Source organism: Rhincodon typus, chromosome 15 (assembly GCF_021869965.1).
Source record: "Rhincodon typus isolate 14 chromosome 15, sRhiTyp1.1, whole genome shotgun sequence".
NCBI lineage: Eukaryota > Metazoa > Chordata > Chondrichthyes > Orectolobiformes > Rhincodontidae > Rhincodon > Rhincodon typus.
Genome location: NC_063346.1, coordinates 48,121,988 through 48,142,603, shown reverse-complemented (window position 1 = coordinate 48,142,603; position 20,616 = coordinate 48,121,988). Strand labels below are relative to the sequence as shown.

Below are 20,616 nucleotides of genomic sequence, written 5' to 3'. Positions count from 1 at the left end.
CAGCATCTCTGCTCCTATGATGCTGCTTGGCCTGCTGTGTTCATCCAGCCCTGCACCTTGTTGCCTCGGATTCTCCAGCATCTGCAGTTCCTACTATCTCTGTATTATATATAACTCCAGTCCCAAACATTTTTTACTTTAAATCTTGAATGGCAGGGCAAAATTGCCAGGTCCTGTCTCAATGCTGATGTACAGAAGAGGAATATTGTGTGTACAAGTCATCTGGTGAACATATTGATGGCTTGGCACATGTTGTAATCCATTGTGACCACAGTATCCTAAAGGCATTGTTGACACAGAATGACGGTGGTGGGAAATCCATTGTTTTCCTGTTCCTGGCCTGTTTGGACTCTTACTCACATAATCCCTGATTTCAAAGTGTTTTGTTAAATGTTGTTGTTCATTGGTAACATTCTTGCCTCTGAGTCAGAGAATTGTGGATTTCTAACCCACTCTCGAGGACATATTCAGCGCAGTCTTAAGGTCATGCTGCACTGTCTGAGGTGTCACCATTTGGGTGAGCCGTTAGTCAGATGGATATACAAAATGCCATGCTACTATGTGAAGATCTCCCAGATGCTGGGCCAATGTCAGTAAGACATTCATAATTCACAATAATTCAATATTTCTGAAATCTTGCTGAGTGCAAATTAGCTCCTGCATTTCTGACAAAATAATAGTGACTGTGCTTATGAAGCACTTATTTAGGTATAAACGCATTGGAACATATGACACTACATAAATGCAAATAGTATTTGGCAGTATAGAACATGAATTTGCTAAAATCGACACATCTTGTCAAATCTTTTCACCTTGCACTCAACAGGACAATTTACAAGAAATACCAATTTAAGAGGAAAACCAATCTTTATCCTTTATGACAGGAGAGTGCTGATTGGTTGACAAGGAAACTCTGACTGATAGAGGCATAGTTAATGATGCCAGTTAATGATGATTGACAGATAACTTCCAGGCTTTGTTTATATTTTAAACTAGGCAGGTTGACTTTGATTCATTTCTCAGGGCAGGGCTTTAACTAGTGAATGGCTGTTACCTATTTTGTTGAGTTGAAGTGGGAACAGTGCATGTGCGTGTTCTTTCCATCAAAAGAATCGGGCCCTGTTTATTAATAGATACAGCTTCCACTACATGCAAAGGTGCTGCACTGGAAGCCCAACTGACAATCCTAAATTGGCTGACAGCATTATTCTTCACACACTCCGAATTATCCAGCAAATGTTGTCCAATTGATGAATCGCATCAAATGTTGGATGCTGTGTTGCACGTGTGGACTGGTTGTGTGTGTTCAGTGCCTTTCTTGTTACGAAAACCTAAAGGGATGTGCTGTTTGAAACAATCTTTTGGATACAAGGCCTACACACCTGGCTTTGCACCAGCCCTGAAATCCATTACCCCAGTGTTTATTTGTGTATTAGCAATGTGAAATATTTGTTGCTCAAACATTTGAGTTATCTTACCTGAGGTAGACTGGGCATTTTTCAGGACCAAAAGTGATTGCCTTGGGGCTATTTGTGAAACCAAGTGATACTCAGCGAGAAATTTTCTGAGATAGTAGGAACTGCAGATGCTGGAGAATCTGAGATAACGTCCTCCCTGTACTGACCTATCCCCTCCCTAACTCCCCACCTATACTCACCTTTACTGGCTCCATCCCTGCCTCTTTGACCTGTCTGTTTCCTCTCCACCTATCTTCTCCTTTATCCATCTTCTATCCACCTCCCCCTCTCTCCCTATTTGTTTCAGAATCCCCTTCCCCTCCTCCATTTCTGAAGAAGGGTCTAGACCCTAAACGTCAGCCTTCCTGCTCCTCTGATGCTGCTTGGCTTGCTGTGTCCATCCAGCTCTACACCTTGTTATCTGAGAAATTTTCTGATCGGGTTATCTGGCAGGATGGCTTTGATGCCTCTATTTCCACAGTCTACTCTGGCCTTATTTATGAGTTTGCCAATGAGACCAACCTTCAATTGCATGGAACATATCCCTTAGGCTGTTCGCAACAAGCATGATACAGACTGTATCCACGCCTGCAAAACACACAACACCATATCCTATATTAAACGTGATTCTGCAATGAGATAAAATTTGCTGGATAATCTGTAACAGTATAAATTATGATTTTCCCCTTAAATAAAAGTTCTTACAAATTGTCCTGGTGAAAGCTAGATAAAAAGCTTCAGCAATATGCATCTTTTTACAGCAATAGCTGGAAGTCTTTTCTTTACTTCAGACTCCATATCCAATATTGCAACCTGCTTCGAGGCTTTTGACAGTTCTGTTTACTTACGAGGAGGTGATTGTGAATAGCAACAGTGACTTTCATCACCCATTCCCTAAGAATATAGTTTGTTCCCATAGCTCCTTCACTGATAAAGTGGTTGAGTAGGTAGACTTCCAGGTGTGATTCTCCTCCACTGTATGATGCAGATCTGATATATTACTTTTTGCCTTCCTTCTAATTTTCTGATCAGTAACTTTCTATCATTAGTTCCTTCTATAATTAGCTACGATGTAAAATCAATATGCTTGTCGGCTGATAAACACTACATTCTGAAGATTAATTTATAATGGTTTGTATCTTGCTATTAAATGGTAAAGTTGCACTGATGCAAAATGGTCAATACAGCTGAACTGAGACTGATTATTATGAATCAACCTGGAAGAGACAGCTTCAACTTTGGTATCATTTATAACCACCTACAAAGCTAAATAACTTGCCTTTACGTTTCAAATTTTAGAAAAGAGTCAGCTGTTTGGTCATTGGTAGTTGGAGGCCAAAGAACAAGTGTTTAAATTTGCGTGCAAGTTTCTGCTCTGCTATAACCAGCGGAGGCTGGAGAGTTAATAAACACTGTGTATTCATGTGTAAGAACATAGCTTCCTTTGGGGCTTGAATTTTCTGTTTATATTTGGCACATTGCACCTGTCCTGGCTCCAAAGGAGCTATGCATTCTCATTCTACTTTCTAGCTCTCAGTCCATAATCTGTGAGGTTACAGCCCTGTCATATTTTGTTTTGTAATACTTCAGTGAAGCAAATTCATCGATTTCATTACATTAAAGCAACTTTATAAATATAAATTGTATTGCTGAAGACACAAATTAGCAACAGAATTTCTTTTTGAATAGATATCATGTGCCTGTACCCAAAAACAAATTATCATAAGCAGACATTCCATAAACTGATGAATCCACAGCTAAATGATTGTATATTTGTACCAACCGTAGTCTCTGGCACCTCAAATAATTCTCAGTATGTGGGACTCTTTTGGACTGTCATAATGCTGCCCCTCTTTCCCCTTTCAACCGCAACTTCCTTTTACAGCCTGTGACAATGCTACGGCTTTAAGAGGTATATTTTGTCGTTTTTTGAAATGAGGGTTGACACAGAGGTGCTGAGCAGAATGCTCAAGGTCAATAAAATAAACAGCCTTTGAGACCTTGGCTTTTTTTTTAAAAGTTGGAACAATAGAAGCAGCCTGAATGAGTGGAGTCAAGCTCCCACAGAACCAGGAATTTTAGTTTTAGCTTTCAGCAGTTGCTGGGGTCTTGAGGCTGGACTTGGAAGCTTTTATTCCTCTCTCTGTTACAACTAAAAGCTGGGGTTCCTTTCCTGCTGCTAGACTTGTATGTGAGACGAACTATTTTACTGAATTTGTCTTTGCCAAGTGTGTGTTTATGGGATATTGCAACAGTTAATTAGTAGTAGTTATATATCATTTTGTTAGAGTTACAGTTCAGCCAATTCCTTTCTTTTTTGTATTTTAACTGTAATGTATTAAAAAAAAGTGTGTTTTACTTAAAGTTGGGCAGTTTGACCAATTGAATTGCATCTGGAATACAACACCTTACACTTACATTTAAATAAGAAAAAGTTAGGATCTAGGCTATCTGCTTAATATATTTTGAGGGGGTTTGGTCTGGTCCAAAGCAAGCTTCTCACATCCTTTTCAGCTTCCGTCCCACTTTTGCAGCCCTTCTTCCCCCTTTGTAACCCATATTTTCAATTTTCAGCCTCTCTCTGCCCTTTGTGGCCTCACCATCTTTATTTCTTGTCCCACCCAGGTCTTTCCTCAGCACTGCCGCATCCTTTGGCCCAGCAGCCTGGCCCACTGCTCACAAGCTGCTTCTCGCTGCTCCTCTGATCACAGGCTGCTGCTCTGACACATTCACTGAGCATCAGCTGCAAACGTGAGAGAGCGAGCCAGCTTCTGCCCATTCTCATGAGGGGCAATCTTTCACTGGTTGTGCCCGTGATTGAGTTACCCTGGGTGTTTTGGGCAGAGGGGGGTGAATTTGCACGCTGCCCTTTTAAGTGTTGTGAAACTGTTGCCAATATATGTTGATGGTGGAGGGAAGTAATGTTGAAGATTGTAGATGGGGTGCTGATAAGTTGGGCTGCTTAGTACTGGATGGTGTCAAGCTTCTTGATTGATGTTAGAGCTGTACTGCATCGCACTCCTGGCTTGTGGATGCTGGATAAGCTATGGGAAATCAGGGGGTATATTACTCACAACTGAATTGCTGGCCTCAGATCTTACTCTTCGAACCATTAATCTTTTTATAGCTGGCCCAAATCCGTTTTGGGTCAATGGTAACCTTCAGGATGTTGTTAGTGCGGGATTCGGTGACATTGAATGTCAAGGAGTGATGGTTATATTTTCTGTTGTTGGAGATGGGCATTGTCTAGCACTTTGTGTCATGCAAAACTCACTTGCCACTTACAAGCCCAAACCCAAACTTTGCAAATTGTTGTCTGAAATGAAGTGCTTCGACAATGTTTTCCTAGAAATTATATATAAACCTAAACATTAGATAGTTCCAACATTAAATTAATGTTATGTTTGTTATATTTTCTCCCAAGTTTATGCTATATTTTCCAGGCTCTTCATTAGCACTGGGAACTAAATAATCCTTTAGCGATATCTTGATTCATTGCCTCAAGTTCTTCACAGTCTTTCTGTTGGCTTCATACGTGATTTTGATTTATCCAGCGTAGAATACTCTCATTTTCAATTGCTGACTGGTATTGAGATACTCAATGCCAGCCAATTCATTACTGCCCCTGCCTCCTGGGCTGAAGAGGGGAGTACATAGCTAGATATCTTCTTGCCAATGTAGTGTCTGGACATTTGAGATGCTGCCATTTGTGAAGAGATCTCTGAAATAATGTAAGTGGCTGCTACTGAGATTACGAATGAAGCTACCAGCCAAATGATAGAACCAGTCTGATCTCAGTCCCTTTAAAATATACACTCCCACTAAGTCAATTGCTTCACAAACTTGAATCAAAGTTTACATTTAAATTCAGAAGTTTACCTCAGCAGAACTTATTTAATCATTGTTGTGCATTCTGTTCTTTCTCTTGTTTACAACGTGAGATTTTGGTTTTGGGTGCCATAGATGCCCAAGGGAGTCAGTTGGGTATTTGTAAATATTTTTAGGGTAGTTTATTAGGAAGGAACAGTTTAGATATGATGCATTAGTTACATAGGCAGGAAAAGTATAAATGTATACCCACACTAATTGTAGAAAATGGTTCACTGATAATGGAGGACTTACACGGACTGACTCCTAATTCTGAGCACTTGCTGATGTACTGTATACCCAGGGCTGTTTGATTGTAGTTTTATTGTCATGTGTACTCAAGTACAAAAGTGCAGGAATACAGTGAAAAGTGTATAATGTCACTACACAAGGTGCCATCTTCGGTATAAGTACCTAAGAAGAGGGTAGAAAGAAAGAACAAAGTTAGAAGTTAAATATTGCAGTAATTATGGTATAGTGTAAAACATATGAAATAAGGCTAAAAGTTACACATTGCAGACTTTCTTAGTTTTAAGTAGAAAATAAAAAAATAAAGTTGGAAGTTCAAACATCACAGTCTATCTTAAGTGCTTAGTCGTGGTGAGACCACACTTCGAGGAATTACCTCGAGATCGGAAACCCACCCTGCCGCCACACCGGGCCCTGATGGAAATCGCTTGTTTGGACCTTTACTCCCCATTGAGAAAAAGACAGCTACCCGAGGTGTCTGGATGGTCACCTCCACCCTGCCCATCACTTAGCTTGAGGTCAGCCATTTAATTTACTTTTGGCTGAAGCAGCCCTTTCCAAATAGTTTGATAAATGAAAGGGGTACATGGGACACGAAAAACCCACGTCCGCTCCGTTCCTCCGTTCAGGAATGTCATAACCTCTATGCCAGGGGAGATATTGACATATTTTCATATCACTGGACTAGCAATCCAGGACCCAAGCTGCTGTTCTGGGTACATGGTTCAAATCCCACCATTGGCAGATATTAACATTTAATTTCCATTAGGCAGAAAGATCTCTTCCTCATTGCTGCTTCTATCGTTGAACAGCTGAGCACTTTTCAGATTAAAGGAATGTGATGTCAATATTTTATTTGCTATTGTACTTCACAGATATAATAATTACTGCACTGCCATTTAATCTCAATCTTGTGATTTTGGGGAGGATAAGCAATGCTTAGTGAATAGTGTGAGCTGTTCCCCGATTGTACCTTGTCATTCTGAGTAAGGTTTCACACTGATGGTCTCTATTGAGAGCTGAGCTGAAGTGCTACAACTCATGCAACTGAATTAGGTGGTATAGATGATTAACTTTAAGAGGAACAGAGAAAGGAAAAGAAGAATTATTCATTTTACAACTATCTTCAAATTATATAAGTGAAGCACTCCAGGAAATTACCAGAGAGTCCCAACAAGTAAACCTTATAGTCCTCACCTTTTGAGGATTTTTTTTTCTCCTATTGTCAGAGGTGGTCAAATAAAAATAAGGAAAAAAATAGGAGAACTGCGACTGTGGGCTAGGGAGGGATCCAATGCATTATAACTTCCTCCTGATAGAGATTTAATAGTATATTTCTGTCTATTCACTAAGAATGACTGTCATATGAAGACCATAAGAAATAGGAACCGGACTTGGCCATTAGGCCCCTCACATCTGCTCTGCCATTCAGTAGAATCTAGCTGGTTCAATATCCACTGTCCTATGTTTTCCCCATAATCCTTGATATCCCATTTGATCAAGAATCTATCTATTTTGGCACTAAATATACACAAGGGCTTGACCCCACAGCTCTCTGTGGCAAGGAGTTTCAAAGACCCTCACCGCTCTAAGAGAAGGAATTTCTCCTCAGCTCAGTCTTAATTTCATGCCCTTTTATTCTGAGACTGTGCCGCCTGGTCCTAGATTCTCCCATGAGGGAAAATATCTTCTCAGCATTTGTCTTAAGCATGCTATATGTTTCAATGAGATTACTTATCATTCTTCTAAACTCCAGTAAGTGGAGTCCTAACCCATTTAGCTTTTGCTCAGAAGACAATCAGGGCAGCACGGGTAGCTCAGTGGTTAGCACTGCTGCTTCACAGCACAAAGGACCCAGATTCTACCCTCAGACGACTGTCTGTGTGGAGTTTGCACATTCTCCTCTTGTCTGCATGGGTTTCCATCAGGTGCTCTGATTTCCTCCCACAATCCAAAGATGTGCAGGTTAGGTGGACTGGCCATGCTAAATTGCCCGTAGTGTTTAGGGATGTGTGGGTTACAGGGAAAGGGTAGGGGATGGATCTGGGTGGGATGCTCTGAGGGTTCGTGTGGACTTGATTGGCCAAAGGGCCTGCTTCCACACTGTAGGGATTCGATGATGAATCTTTGCATCCCAGTGATACTTTAGATAATGGAAAGCAGGTTTTTTTTATTATAAGCAATTCTATTTGGTAAAGCTCTGACAAGATATGCAGTCAGAGGGGAGGCAATGCCTAGTGGTATTATTGCTGGACTGTTAATCCAGAGACCCAAGTAATGTTCTGGGGGATGGTGTTCAAATCCTGCCATGGCAGATGGTGGAATTCAATACGTATCTGGAATTAAAAATATAATGATGACCATGAATCCACTGCTGATTGTTGAAAAAACCCATCTGGTTCACTAATGTCCTTTAGGGAAGGAAACTGCCATCCTTACCTGGTCTGGCCTACATGTGACTCGAGACCCACAGCAATGTGGTTCACTCATATCTGCCCTCTGGGCAATTAGGGATGGGCAATAAATGTTGGCTTGGCCAGCGATGCCCTCATCCTGTTAGTGAATAGAGGGGAAAAAAATGAAAACACAATGAAGAATACCTTGTTTTGATAACTGAAATATAAAATTTCAAGACCTTTTGATTCCCTCTTTCTACCTGGTCAATCACAAAATGGATAAGATTGGTGTTCCTAATTATCATCAATTTGAAAAGTATGATATCAGTGGGACATTTACTGGTGTTTTGCGAGCTCAGAACAATGTTAGAGGATGCATTGGTTCAGCTAGGACAAGAGCGCTACCACAGAGCGAATGAGTCAGAAGTTGTAGGTTCCACTTCGTAATCCAGATACTTAAGCACAAAATATAGATTGCTGGGATATTACACTGCAAGAGGTATTGTGAGGATAGATATTAGATCCAAGGCATCCTCTGGCCTTTCATTAGAATGTAAAAGATCCCATGACACTATTTAAAGAACAGCCAGAGGGATCTCCTTGGTGTCCTAGCCACTTATCCATCAAACAGCATCAAAAGTTCAGACTGTGCTTTATTGTGTAACTGTTTACAGGACTTTGCTCTGTGCAATTTTGGCTGCTGCCAATTTTATGTAACCAAGTGACTACACTTCAAAACAAAATGACTGAAAAGCATTTTTGAAATGTCCTGAATTTGTGAGAAGTCGGATAATAACAGAAGAATTTATTTTCCTTTATACAGCAATAACACTGGCTGAATTTCAGTTGCAGGGATGGAACAAAAAATAGGAGAAGAGATGGATTCCCGGGAAACAGCTTAGAAAGTTCAAACTAACAGCTGGCCATGATCTCTGTGTGACTGGAGAAATGATAGATCCAAATTAGTCTAGTGAAGTATAAAGTGCTGCAGGTGGAAAGCAAAATGAGAACTTCATGTGAATGTTGTATAAAGGGGTGAGTAGATTTGATGGTCAATATATTACAATATTGTCAAGCACCTATCAGCAAAGCACATCAGAAGTTTTGTTGGGTGTGGTCAAAGCAAGAATGTTTTGAAAAATTTCATTCACAGTTTGTGGGTGAATAGCTGGCCAACATATATGACCTGTCCTTAATTGCCCTTGGAGGTGGTGGTGAATGGCCTTGTTAAATTGCTGCAGTCCATCTACTGTAGGTAGACCCACAATTCCCTGAGTGAGGGAATTCCAGGATTTTTATCTACTGATGCTGAAGGAATGTCAATATATTTCCAGGTCAGCATCGTGAGTGGCACGCAGGGGTAGTGCAGGTGGTGGTGTTCCCATGTATTTGTCACTTCTGTTCTTTTAGGTGGTAGTGGTGATGGGTTTGGAAGACCTTAGTGAGTTTTCTGAATATAAGATAGCTACTAATAAATTTGATAAGGAATTTATGTGAAATTTCTTTACATAGAGATTAGTAAGAGTGTGGAGCGGTTGAAGAGGTGCATTGATACATTTCAGGGGATGTTTGATGGAAGGAGCAATGTAATTAAGCCAGGAGGAATGTTGTGTGGATTGTGAACACAACACAGTAACTGGGCTGGGCCCTTGTGATGCAGTGGTAGTGTCGCTATCTCTGGACCAGGAGATCCAGGGTTCAAGTCTCATCTGCCTTGAAGAGATGTCACAGCATGTATGAAAAGGTTGATTTAAAAATAATTATTAGCAATTGGGCTGAATCATCCATTTTTGTGTTTATGAATTCTGTGTAACTACTTGAACGCTAATGAGGCTAATTCACCAAACTGGTCTCTGGTCACATCTGACTTGCAATTCTGTTTCTGGTTCTGATCCCTAACCTGCAAGGAAGACTTTGAATTACTGGAGGCAGTACAGAGAACATCCAGCCAGATTGTCAGAGGTCTAAAGCAGGAGGAAAAGTCGTGAACTCTGAGCTTCTCTGTCTTGAAGTGATTCTATGGAAAATAGTTGAATGAACTGATGAAAAAGGAAAGCCCATTAAAATATATTTCAAATCAGATGAGCAAACCTAAGATGTGATAGCAGAACCTTGAACTAGACAAGGGCAAATTCAAGACTCAGAATTGTAGAATTCCCACAGTGCAGAAATAGGCCATTCGGCCCATCGAGTCTGCATTGACTCTCCAAAGAGCATCCCATGCAGACCCATCCCCCCCAACCCTGCTAAAAATTATGAATTTACTTAGCAAATGTCGATCTGATTTGCAGATCTTTACCATTCCCCTTTCCATACCCCTGATAATTCTATTGTTCACAAAATACATACTCTTGAATGTATGTATCTTTAACATGAGAAAAGATGTATAAGCAGATCCCTTAATGATTTAGTTACACAGACAGAGAGATCCCAGGTCAGTATTGACTTCGCTGATTGATGTCGGAGGTTGAAAAGTGGTTTAAAACCTTCTGTTATGAAAGTGGAGGTGCTGACTCACTATCAACTTCCCTTTTATCTTGGCGGGAAAACATGTATTTGTGAGGGAGGAAGAGGACACATAAAGATTGGTCATGTGGGTCTCAGTTCTAGAAAGAAGCCAGCCCCTGTGAAACTGCAATCCAGATTTTTGAAAAAAGAAGGTCGGAGAATAGAGAAGCAAAGAACGTTTCTGACAAAAATAAACAGACCCTTCAGTCCAACCAGTCCATGTTGACCATGTTCCCAAACTGTCGTCATGAACTGACCCAGTCTCTTGCAAAAATGTCAGGTGTAGTGTAAAACTGTAGGACAGCTCTGAGCTCAGGGGAAAATTGTGATATTCCACTGACTGCACCTGTTTTAGCCTCTAAAGTGTCAGTTACATTCTTGCTAAAGTTAACTTTTAAATGCTGAAGGCTTTATCTATTGACTCTCGCATCAAAAAAAATGAACTCTGCTTTGAATAATCGGTTGTCATCAGTATAATCTGGAATAACCTGCAGTACCACATTTTCACAGGATACAATGGCAACAAACATCGAAGTTATTTCATGGTAGCTAAATTTTCAGCAGAACAGAGCTGTTGTAGATCTCTGTGAGATTGCTGCTACCAGTGTGTAATTTATATGTGGTTGTGCAATGTGGTTGGGTTGGAAGTAAATCTAATTTGGTACATCATTAATTATGGTTTAATCAGTGTTAAAGCTCTGGTAATACACCTACAAGCCTGTTAGAAAGTATCAAACATCCTGTAGTATTTGACAGCTTAGAGTCATAGAGTCTTACAGCATGGAAACAGACCCTTCGGTCCAACCAGTCCATGTTGACCATGTTCCCAAACTAAACTAGTCCCAATTGCTTGTGCTTGGACCATATCCCTCTAAACCTTTCCTGTTCATGAACTTATCCAACTGTCTTTTAAACATCCACTACTTTTTCTGGCAGTTCATTCCACACCCGAACCACTCTCTGTCAAAAAAAAAGTTTCCCCTCATGTCCTTTTTAAATCTTTCTCCACTCACCTTAAAAATATGCCCTCTAGTTTTGAACTCCCCCACCCTAGGGAAAAGACACATGTCATTCACCTCATCTAATCCCCTCATGATTTTATAAACCTCAATAATGTCACTCCTGAACCCCTCATGCTCCAGTGAAAAACGTCCCAGTCTTCCCAATACATTTTTATATCTCAAACCCTCCATTCCTGACAACATCCTGGTAAATCTTTTCTGGACCCACTCCAGTTTAATATTTTCCTTCCTATAACAGAGCAACCAGAACAACACACAGTACTCCAGAAGAGGCCTTGCCAATGTCCTGTACAACCTCAACATGATTTCCCGACTGCTATGCTCAAAGACAGAAACAGAAATTGCTGGAAAAGTTCAGCAGGTCTAGCAGCATCTGTGGAGAGAAATCAAAGTTAATGTTTTGGGTTGAGTGACCCTCCCTAGAAGCAAAGGTCTGAGCAATGAAGGCAAGTGTGCTAAATGCCTCTTTAACTCTGTACAAATTTCAGTGTTGCTTCATTTTGATTTAGGAAGAATTTTGAAGTTTCAACTCTTAGATTAATATTGTTTGTTAATTATTGCATCAATTGTGTAATGCTTGTGTATCAAGATTGAAACTAGAAAGCATTGGAAGTGAAAAAGGAGCTGGTACAGCCTATTGAGGTACATACCAGACGACAAAGGGTTAAAAACCATACCTGAGTCACCTACCTTTTAAGAAAAACCACAAAGATAGACTTTCCTTGTTTGTCAGCTTCTTGGAATTTGTGATGTTGCCAACGGCAAACCAGAGCGGGTAATGTATGTGCTGGATAAGTGATATGTTCATGTAGGTGTGACATTACACGCTGGAAATACTATGATTAGTTTAGAATCATTTATTCAGACACTGCCTCCAATGCTACATGGCAGGAATAAAGACTGAGATAGACAAATAACAGAAGTCTCTGAGGGTTTAGCTTTAAACTTTGGCATAACAATGTAAATGGCATAACAAAGTGGGATTTATCAAATCATCAAACATCAGATTAAACCCAAATAAGGAGGTACAAAGCATTTAGGTAATTTTTTTGTAAGGAATCATTTGCATCAAATCTGGCAACTGTTGTTCAGTGTAATTTTCCCAACCTGGTCTTAAAACACATGGTAGCAATATTTGAATCACTGCTGTCTCTATCTATATCTCTCTCTCTGGAGAATATCAAACGTGGGAATCCAGAATCTTCTCGCTAAACGCAAGCTTCTAATTCAATCAACTGTTTTCTCAACATTTGATGGGATTTCTAATGAAATATTTAATGTTTTGTAAGTAGTTGCGGGGCTGCAGTTGAAATGTTGAACATGTAGGTGTGTGCTTCTGATAAGCATGCCGAACGAACACCCACTTGAATGAGGCTTTGTAAAAGCTCGCTGCTAAAGTTCAGTGACAAGCATGTGAAAATGGTTTTGTGCTAGAGTATGGCTCCCCTGAGAATCCACTTCAAATTGTATTTGGTCTTGCTTTCTTGGTTTAATTGATTTGAAGAAAGTGTTTTACACAATGAAGGTTGTAACTGTAGCAATTGGTGCAGCTAAGTCTCACTGTTAGTATGTGACAGCTCTTTTTGTTGAGAACTCCTAATTTTTGCAGGTATATTGTCTGTTCCCTGGACTCTAGAACAGCAGTTGATGTTTTGAGAAGAGTTTTCCTGGAAGTGAGCATCTTATTTCTCTTATTTCCCAGTGGAGGCAATTCTTGGGGAATGCTTAGGAGCAGAAAAAAGTTTGAAAACTCAACTGTTCCATCTAAGGGTGAATTGGGCCCAATCCACTCCACTTTCTGAAAGAAGTACTCAAGCAAAGATATTGCTATTATGAAATTTCCTTGTGCTTTTCAAATATATTCAAAGCAAGAATTTGCTTTTGTGTACCATCATCCACATTACTGGGGTTTCTCTCAATGCTTTACTGCAAATGAACTAGGTTTGAGGTATAATTGGGATTTCTGTGAGTTCTTTGTTATGATCCCAATACCACTGGACAAGTCTGATCCTAGAATGAAACCTGGCCTGATGGTTCATGTTATAGCTTTTGCAGTTGGTTAACATGGTGATTAGAGTTGAAACATATTCATATAAGGCCACAGTAATAAGTAAAGCTATATAACTTACTCTGTATGCGGTGTGTTTCCCTTTTCCCGACCACTGGGATGTGGAGGGTTCTCTTGTAGCTTAGTGTTGGGTTCTGAGGAGGGATATTGGCGGGGGGGAGTTGCCATGGCATTATCACAGGGCTAGTGATCCAGAAACCCAGATAATGTTCTGGACCTGGGTTTGAATCCCACCATGAGGGTGGAGTTTGAGCTCAATAAAATCTGGAATTAAAAGCCTAATGATGATCATAAAACCATTTGGCAATTGTCATAAAAGCGCTTTTGATTCACTAATGTCTTCTAGGGAAGGTAATCTGCCATCATTACCTGCTGTAGTGTACATGTGACTCCTGGCTCACAGCAATGTGACCCTCCTGAATTGCCTAGCGATCCACTCTGTTGTGTAAAACCACTAAAAAGTCTCAAAGTAGAAATAAAATGAGTCTGAACACCTGGCATTGACTGAGGCACCAGAAACGACAATAGCAAAGATGGCCCTGTCGACCCTACAAAGTTCTCCTTACTAACATCTGGGGGATAGTGCCAAAATTGGGAGAGCTGTCTCACTGACCGGTCTAGAAACAGTCTGACGTAGTCAGATTCTCAGAATCGCACCTGACAAAATCTCAGCCAACACTTTCACTTTCCCTGAGTATAGGTTCCATTGGCAGGACAGAGGCCCAGCAGAAGTGGTGGCATAGTTGGATTCAGTTGGAAGTGAGTTGACCTGGGAATCCTGAACATTGACTCTCATGATATCAAGTCAAATTGGGCAATGAAACCTCCTGATGGTACCACATTACTAGTTCATGGTAATCTCTCTCTTAAGAACATAGAACATAGAACAGTACGGCACAGTACAGGCCCTTCGGCCCACAATTTTGTGCTGACCTATTATCCTACAAAGATCTTGTAGAATATTAATCCAGTATACATTAATCTAGTTATTCATGGTAATATTTAATTATTAAACTCAAACAAATTGTCATCATCAATTAAAGCTGAGGATTGACTTTAGGACGATATGCATGATAATGTCAGAACTGTATGTGTTATTTTGGGTACCAATTGCAGCAATCGAACATAAACCAAGCTTTGAGATGTTTGAACGTGTTAGGTAGAAATGAAATCGCTTGTGTTTTGTATATGTTTATTTGGCAGTGTGAATAATAATTGGGTTGGAATCTATAAACATAAATGTGCAGTATGTTGGGATTTAACAATCTTTGCATCCTTTCAGTTTATGCACATAGCACAACAGAAGCATGTACGTGTTAAACCATTGTACGCCCATAGGCAAAGTTGAGCTTGTCTTGCCTGTTTACCCCTCCTCAAGGAGTTCACAAGCCACATTCTACGCTAGCTCTTGATTTTCTTCCCCTGTCTCACCTACTTGTTGTTCATGTTTTTTAATGTGTGAGGGTTGGTAGCCTCTCAATAACTGGGCATTCAGCAGTAGAGGCCAGTGTTACTTTTTACTGGAGTTCTAGGCAGGCACAAGTTCAGTTAGGAGTGCAGGATAGCAATCAGGAGTGAGGAATATGTCCTGACTCTTCACTCCCTCATCTCCCTCTCCCCAGTTCAAGGGCGGTGAGAACTGCTAACTAAATGAAATTGGTCCACTCAGCACAGACTTAGAATCAGAACCCGGGATCTTCCTGTTCTATTGAAATACAACTCTTATCTGCTATCTGTTAGATGATATACACTTACTGTTTACTTTAAAATGGAAAACACCAGAAGGAAACTTGAAAGGGTACTTTTTAAAAGGGTTCACTAAAATTAGATATTAATAGAATAACAAATAACCTCATTGTATCTCTCTCTCTATCAACGGCATGTATTGTAATGCGATCCTCTTTGTGCCCAGAGCAGTGACCGTCCGTATCTCTGCAGAATGCAAATTTCTGCAATATTTTAGAATGCATCAATGGTATATTTTATATTTATCTGGTAACAGACATGAAAGCTTATGTAAACTCTCAAATTTCTTTTTTAAACGCCTCCAATTATTTATACTTGAATGTGCATCATAGTGCGTTTATTGCTCACATCCAATTGTCCCATATTATTAGTTTTGGTCATGACAACAGTTGACTTAAAGCAATTTTTGACTTGTATGTAAACCTCTGATAACACACACCCTGGATCGGCTGTTCAAATCATTCCCTTATAACAAAGGTGCATGGATGTGTGTTATGATGCTTGTGGAGAGAATAACTTTAAAAAAATTCAACTTGACAGTATGATAGTCAAGGTTTCATCTTTTAAACATTTGCCATAACAAAAGACTAAAAACATGTTGAACAAACCACTATCTTTGTAGTCAACTTAATACATTAAATTACGGAATTGAATAACCTTTCTTATTAGTCCAACTAATGTCTTTGTCTTGTCTTTTAATATATACATTATGTATTTTTATATATATGTTATATTTATAAAATATGCATATTTATGTATATGTACATTTATATATGGATTTCTCAAAATCAATTGAAAAGTGAATCTTAGCTCCCACAGGTTTATTCCTCCTCTTTTCTGTTCTCAGTCTGGCAGCTTGCAACCTTTGAACTGTTGATCAGACTGAGGTTTTCTTTTCCTGGAGAGCCTTCCTCCAGTCCAAACCAGGAAATCTGTCCAGCCTTGTTTAATTCTGGATGAATTTGGCCTTTTCAATCCAAGTGCAAGTGCCCACTCACATTCCTCATGACAAACCACAGGGATGTTTCTGGACTCAAGGTTCCTTCTTTAAAAGCACTGTCTGTGTTAATCTTGGAACATCAGTTACCTGCTCTACACACTTCACAATGGCAACAAGAATCATATTAGGCTTGCACCTAGTTACAAATGTTGATTGTTCACTCTTGGCCACAACTCTCTTTAATCTTCAGAGCAAATGCACAGTTTGCAGCACAACTTTTTTTTATCTCAGTGCTTCCAACACTTTTCTGGGACTTTGGGAAACTCCAAGTCTACCCAGTGTAGAATTAGAGCTAGCGCTATTCAGGAGTGAAATCAAGGGAGCACTTTTTCTACATAAAGGGCTGTGAATATTTGGAATTCTAAACCCCCAAATTGCCATGGGTGCTAAATCAATCGGACTATTGATTGATAATGTTTTGTTAGTTTAAGGTGTTTAAGGGTTATGGATTAAAGGCTAGCACCTCCTGGATATGAGACAATAACAGCTGTAATCCAGATGAATGGCAGAGTAAGCACTGTGATCTCTCTTTTTGTTATGGTGTAGCTATAGATGACAGTGCACCCAAGAACTGACCAAAGTGGTGATGCTAATGGTACTCATTACTCATCTGTACATTATCAAGGAAGGGAATTGCACCTTCCATCTGTGTAACTGGTTACTGATGTGATGTCAAATGTAGTTACTCACAGTTTGTGTCATTTAAAAAAGAACTCTGACATTTGGGCTCTGTTCTCTTCTCCAGTTGCCAGAATCAATTCTGGGATTTCTGATCCAGGTGATTTCAGAATTTTAACTTCTTTGTGCAACATGATTTAAAAAAAAAGACCTTTTAGTGACTGATGCTCCCATAACTGCTGTACTGAATGGTTGCTGTTGCTGTCATGTGGTACAAGTAAAGATAAAGAGCTGAATTCACAGAGATCTACCAACCTAATTACTGTGAACTTCTAATGCGTGGATAAAATGCTGTAACAATACTGCCTGTTTGTGATAGTAAAATAGATAATGTTTTGCTTAGACGACCAGTAATTTACACATTTCTCAATAAATGTTATAGGATGTTGTAAGGCATTCGGGCACACCTCTCTGTCAGTTCAGAAGTCTTTCTTCTCCCTTCAATCCTCACCTCCACAAAATTAGACTGACATTTTTCTCTGTCCTCCATCAATTCACGCTAGCCTCATCCTTCCCCGCTATCAGCAGCCCTGTCAAAACTAGTTCAAAATGCCATCTTCCTCCCTTGTCAGCGCTGATCCCAGCTGTTCCCAGAGACTCCTCTTTGGATGGTGGAATTCTGCTGTGGGGGTTTGGGGGTGGGGGTGGTGGTGGTGGTGGGTTAGTGGGGAGGGACGGATATTCCAGAAATGCCCTATCCATAGCAGGTAGCAGAATTCCCTATTCTGGAGAAGCAGCAGCATTTCTGGATGAAGTCAGACATGGCATTGAGCAAACACAGTAAGTGGACACAGGCCGCGAAATTTATCAGCAATTGCCACGTAGTTGTTTTTTTTGGCTGCTGCTTGACTTTTGGTCATTGTTTTATCTCTAGCTCTGTCAGTGCTTTACTGAAGTTTGTGTTTTTTGGCTTCTCTCTCTCTCTCTCTCCTTCTCTCACATCTCCTGTACCCTCCCTCCTTCATCCTTGCTGTGATGGGATCTGTGACTCGTCTTACTGTTTCTCTCCATGGAACATCCCAGGACCTTCTTTTAGCCTTCTCTTCAACCTGTTTGCAAATTTTTAAAACCTTTAGCATACATTATCAAATTGCTATTCCCTGAAGGACCAGCGTGGATCTTGGCTGGGTGTTCATTCCTAATTGGAGAGCTGCCTCTTTGTAACTGCTGAGTCATGGTTTGCACACAGACAGGCTTAAGCCATATATTTCCATATCTTCTCGAATGGAGCTGGCTCTGTTGTGGTGAATACATTTATTTGAATGGGACCCAGTACAGCTCCAGAGCTAGTCATACATCTTTATCTTTGCTGAATAATTTAGAATGACAGTTGTTCACAATATGTGAACCTCTGCCCTCTCTTCCGGCTGTCTAAATAGTTTTTTTGATTTTATTAATTTGAAGACAACTAATTTTATTATAGAGAAAGAAAATGTAGCAATTAACATATTACTGGATTTAAGATCTGCCCACTGCTAGACTATTTTTGAATGAGGTCTTTCAGTAGTCCATGATCGTGTTCTATTTAGGGTCCTCTGTTTTACATCCAAACTGCTATAAGCTCCATGTAATTATTTCATGATGTTGCAAAACCTATTGTGTCAAATAGTTTACTGTTAAAATATAACAGCAAATTAATTAGGAAGCTCTTGTGTTCTGAACTTTTTGATACTGTGATAATGTGGGACAAGATGCTTTTAGGGAAAAAAGGCTTCTCGGCCAGCCTTGGTAGTAATGTCACAGAAAGCTGTGAGTTCGAATTCCATTCCAGGATTTGGGCAACCTTTTCACACAGAGGGTGGTTCGTGTGTGGAATGAACAGCCAGTGGAAGTGGTAGATGCAGGTACAGTTACAACATTTAAAAGACATTTGGATAGGTACGCGAATAGGAAAGGTTAGAGAGATGTGGGCCAAACACAGGCAAGTGGGAACAGTTTAGTTTGGGAAACTTGGTCAGCATGGACAAGTTGGACTGAAGGGTCTGTTTCTGTGCTTTTTGACTGTATGACTTGAGTACAGTAGTTTAGGTTGACATTGCAATTCAGTATTGAGGGAATATTGAGGCTGTATTTCTGATGAAATGTCAAACATCGGCCCTATATGCACTCAGGTCTGGATAAAAGATCCATAACACAATTTGAAGAAGAGGAAGTGTATTCTCCTCTGTGTCTTGGCTGATATTTATCCTGCTGCTAGCATTTACAGATGATCCATTATTACAGTGCTGACTTTATGGAGCTTACAGTGTGGAACTCGGCTGCCACATTTTCTCCATCATAATTTCATTGTTGTGGAGGTGCCAGTGTTGGACTGGGGTGGGCAAGGTCAGAAGTCACACGACACCAGGTTATAGTCCAACAGGTTTACATGAAATCACAAGCTTTCGGAGCACTGCTCCTTCATCAGGCGTAGTGACTTCACCTGATGAAGGAGCTGCGCTCCGAAAGCTTGTGATTTCAAATAAACCTGTTGGACTATAACCTGATGTCATGTGACTTCTGACCTTCATTTTTGGCTATAAAGCACTTTGAGATGGCCTGAGTTCAGGAAAGGCGTTACTGTTTTGTTTTCTCCTTTCAGGTTGCAGAAGTAAAATAATTTATTTTTCTATTTCTCCTGTCTGTCCAGTTGGAAGACTGTGTGCTACAGATAGCTCCGAATGGGAATTATTTGGATCTGGAGTTGTCACTGGATGAGCAGAAGGATGACCTGGAAGGATTCTATGAAGAAGTTGGGTAAGGAAGAAATTTATGTGCCAAACATGGAAACGGCAAATAAGCTAATAAGACCCAACACATTAAGAATTATCAGCAAATCTGCAGCTCTGCTTGATAATTAATCACACAGTAGAAATCCGACATTAAAAATGAGACTCTGACATTTTCACCAGTCTACTTGTCTAACAATAATTCTTCAGGCACTTTACAAATAGGTTTGGTGTTATATTGACATACCTGTTAAGATTCTGCTTGCAAAGTGTTAACGGTGGCAGATTTTAGCTTCCATCGAGGTTACGCTCCATGTAGTTTGAGTCATTTCCTTGTAATGACCAGCTGTTCCCTGGTCATCCTGCATTAATGACATTCTTTGAAACATCTCACCTCAGCACATGGAAGTCTTGTAACAGCGATAAGGCGAAGTTCTCACTTGTAACGGCAAAAATAATAAGCTGTGCATTTTTTAACTAAGCACTGTAGAACACCATGAAAGTCAGTAGTACTTAATTTAAGATATCAGTTCCTGTTGGCAAGAAGGTACTAACTGTGTATCCCAATATGCCTTATCCTTAAACTACTGTCATCTTTGCAGTGATGTTCCTCTCAAAATGGTGTTTGGTAGCTAGCTGTAAATGAGGGATGATAAAACAGGTTTATGGATAAATCTCCCTGTCCGATATGAGAATGAGAATGAGTAAAGTCATGTTAATCGGGGAGCTGTTCAGTCAGAATTGCTAACATTAACAATATGTGCAAACAAAGCAAAATCTATAGGGTTGGTCAATTATCAGCTCAGCTCAAGAATACACCCACTGGCAAACTTCCTGCAGTGGTCTCTCATTTCTGCTTTCCTTTCAAGTGGAATTTTTTTAAAAATTGAGTGGGGTTATTGAATGTTGCATTTGCA

General features: G+C 40.1%; 1 protein-coding gene across 2 annotated transcripts in view; it reads left to right on the top strand.

The window, feature by feature from the left end:
- The window catches only part of fhod1 (formin homology 2 domain containing 1), a 298,364-nt gene that overhangs the window by 2,663 nt on the left and 275,085 nt on the right, over nucleotides 1-20,616 (top strand). For both annotated transcript variants that reach the window (XM_048605595.1, XM_048605594.1), the window contains exon 2: nucleotides 19,621-19,727. In XM_048605595.1, coding sequence (XP_048461552.1) covers nucleotides 19,621-19,727 — 107 coding nt within the window. The remainder of the gene's footprint in view (nucleotides 1-19,620; nucleotides 19,728-20,616) is intronic.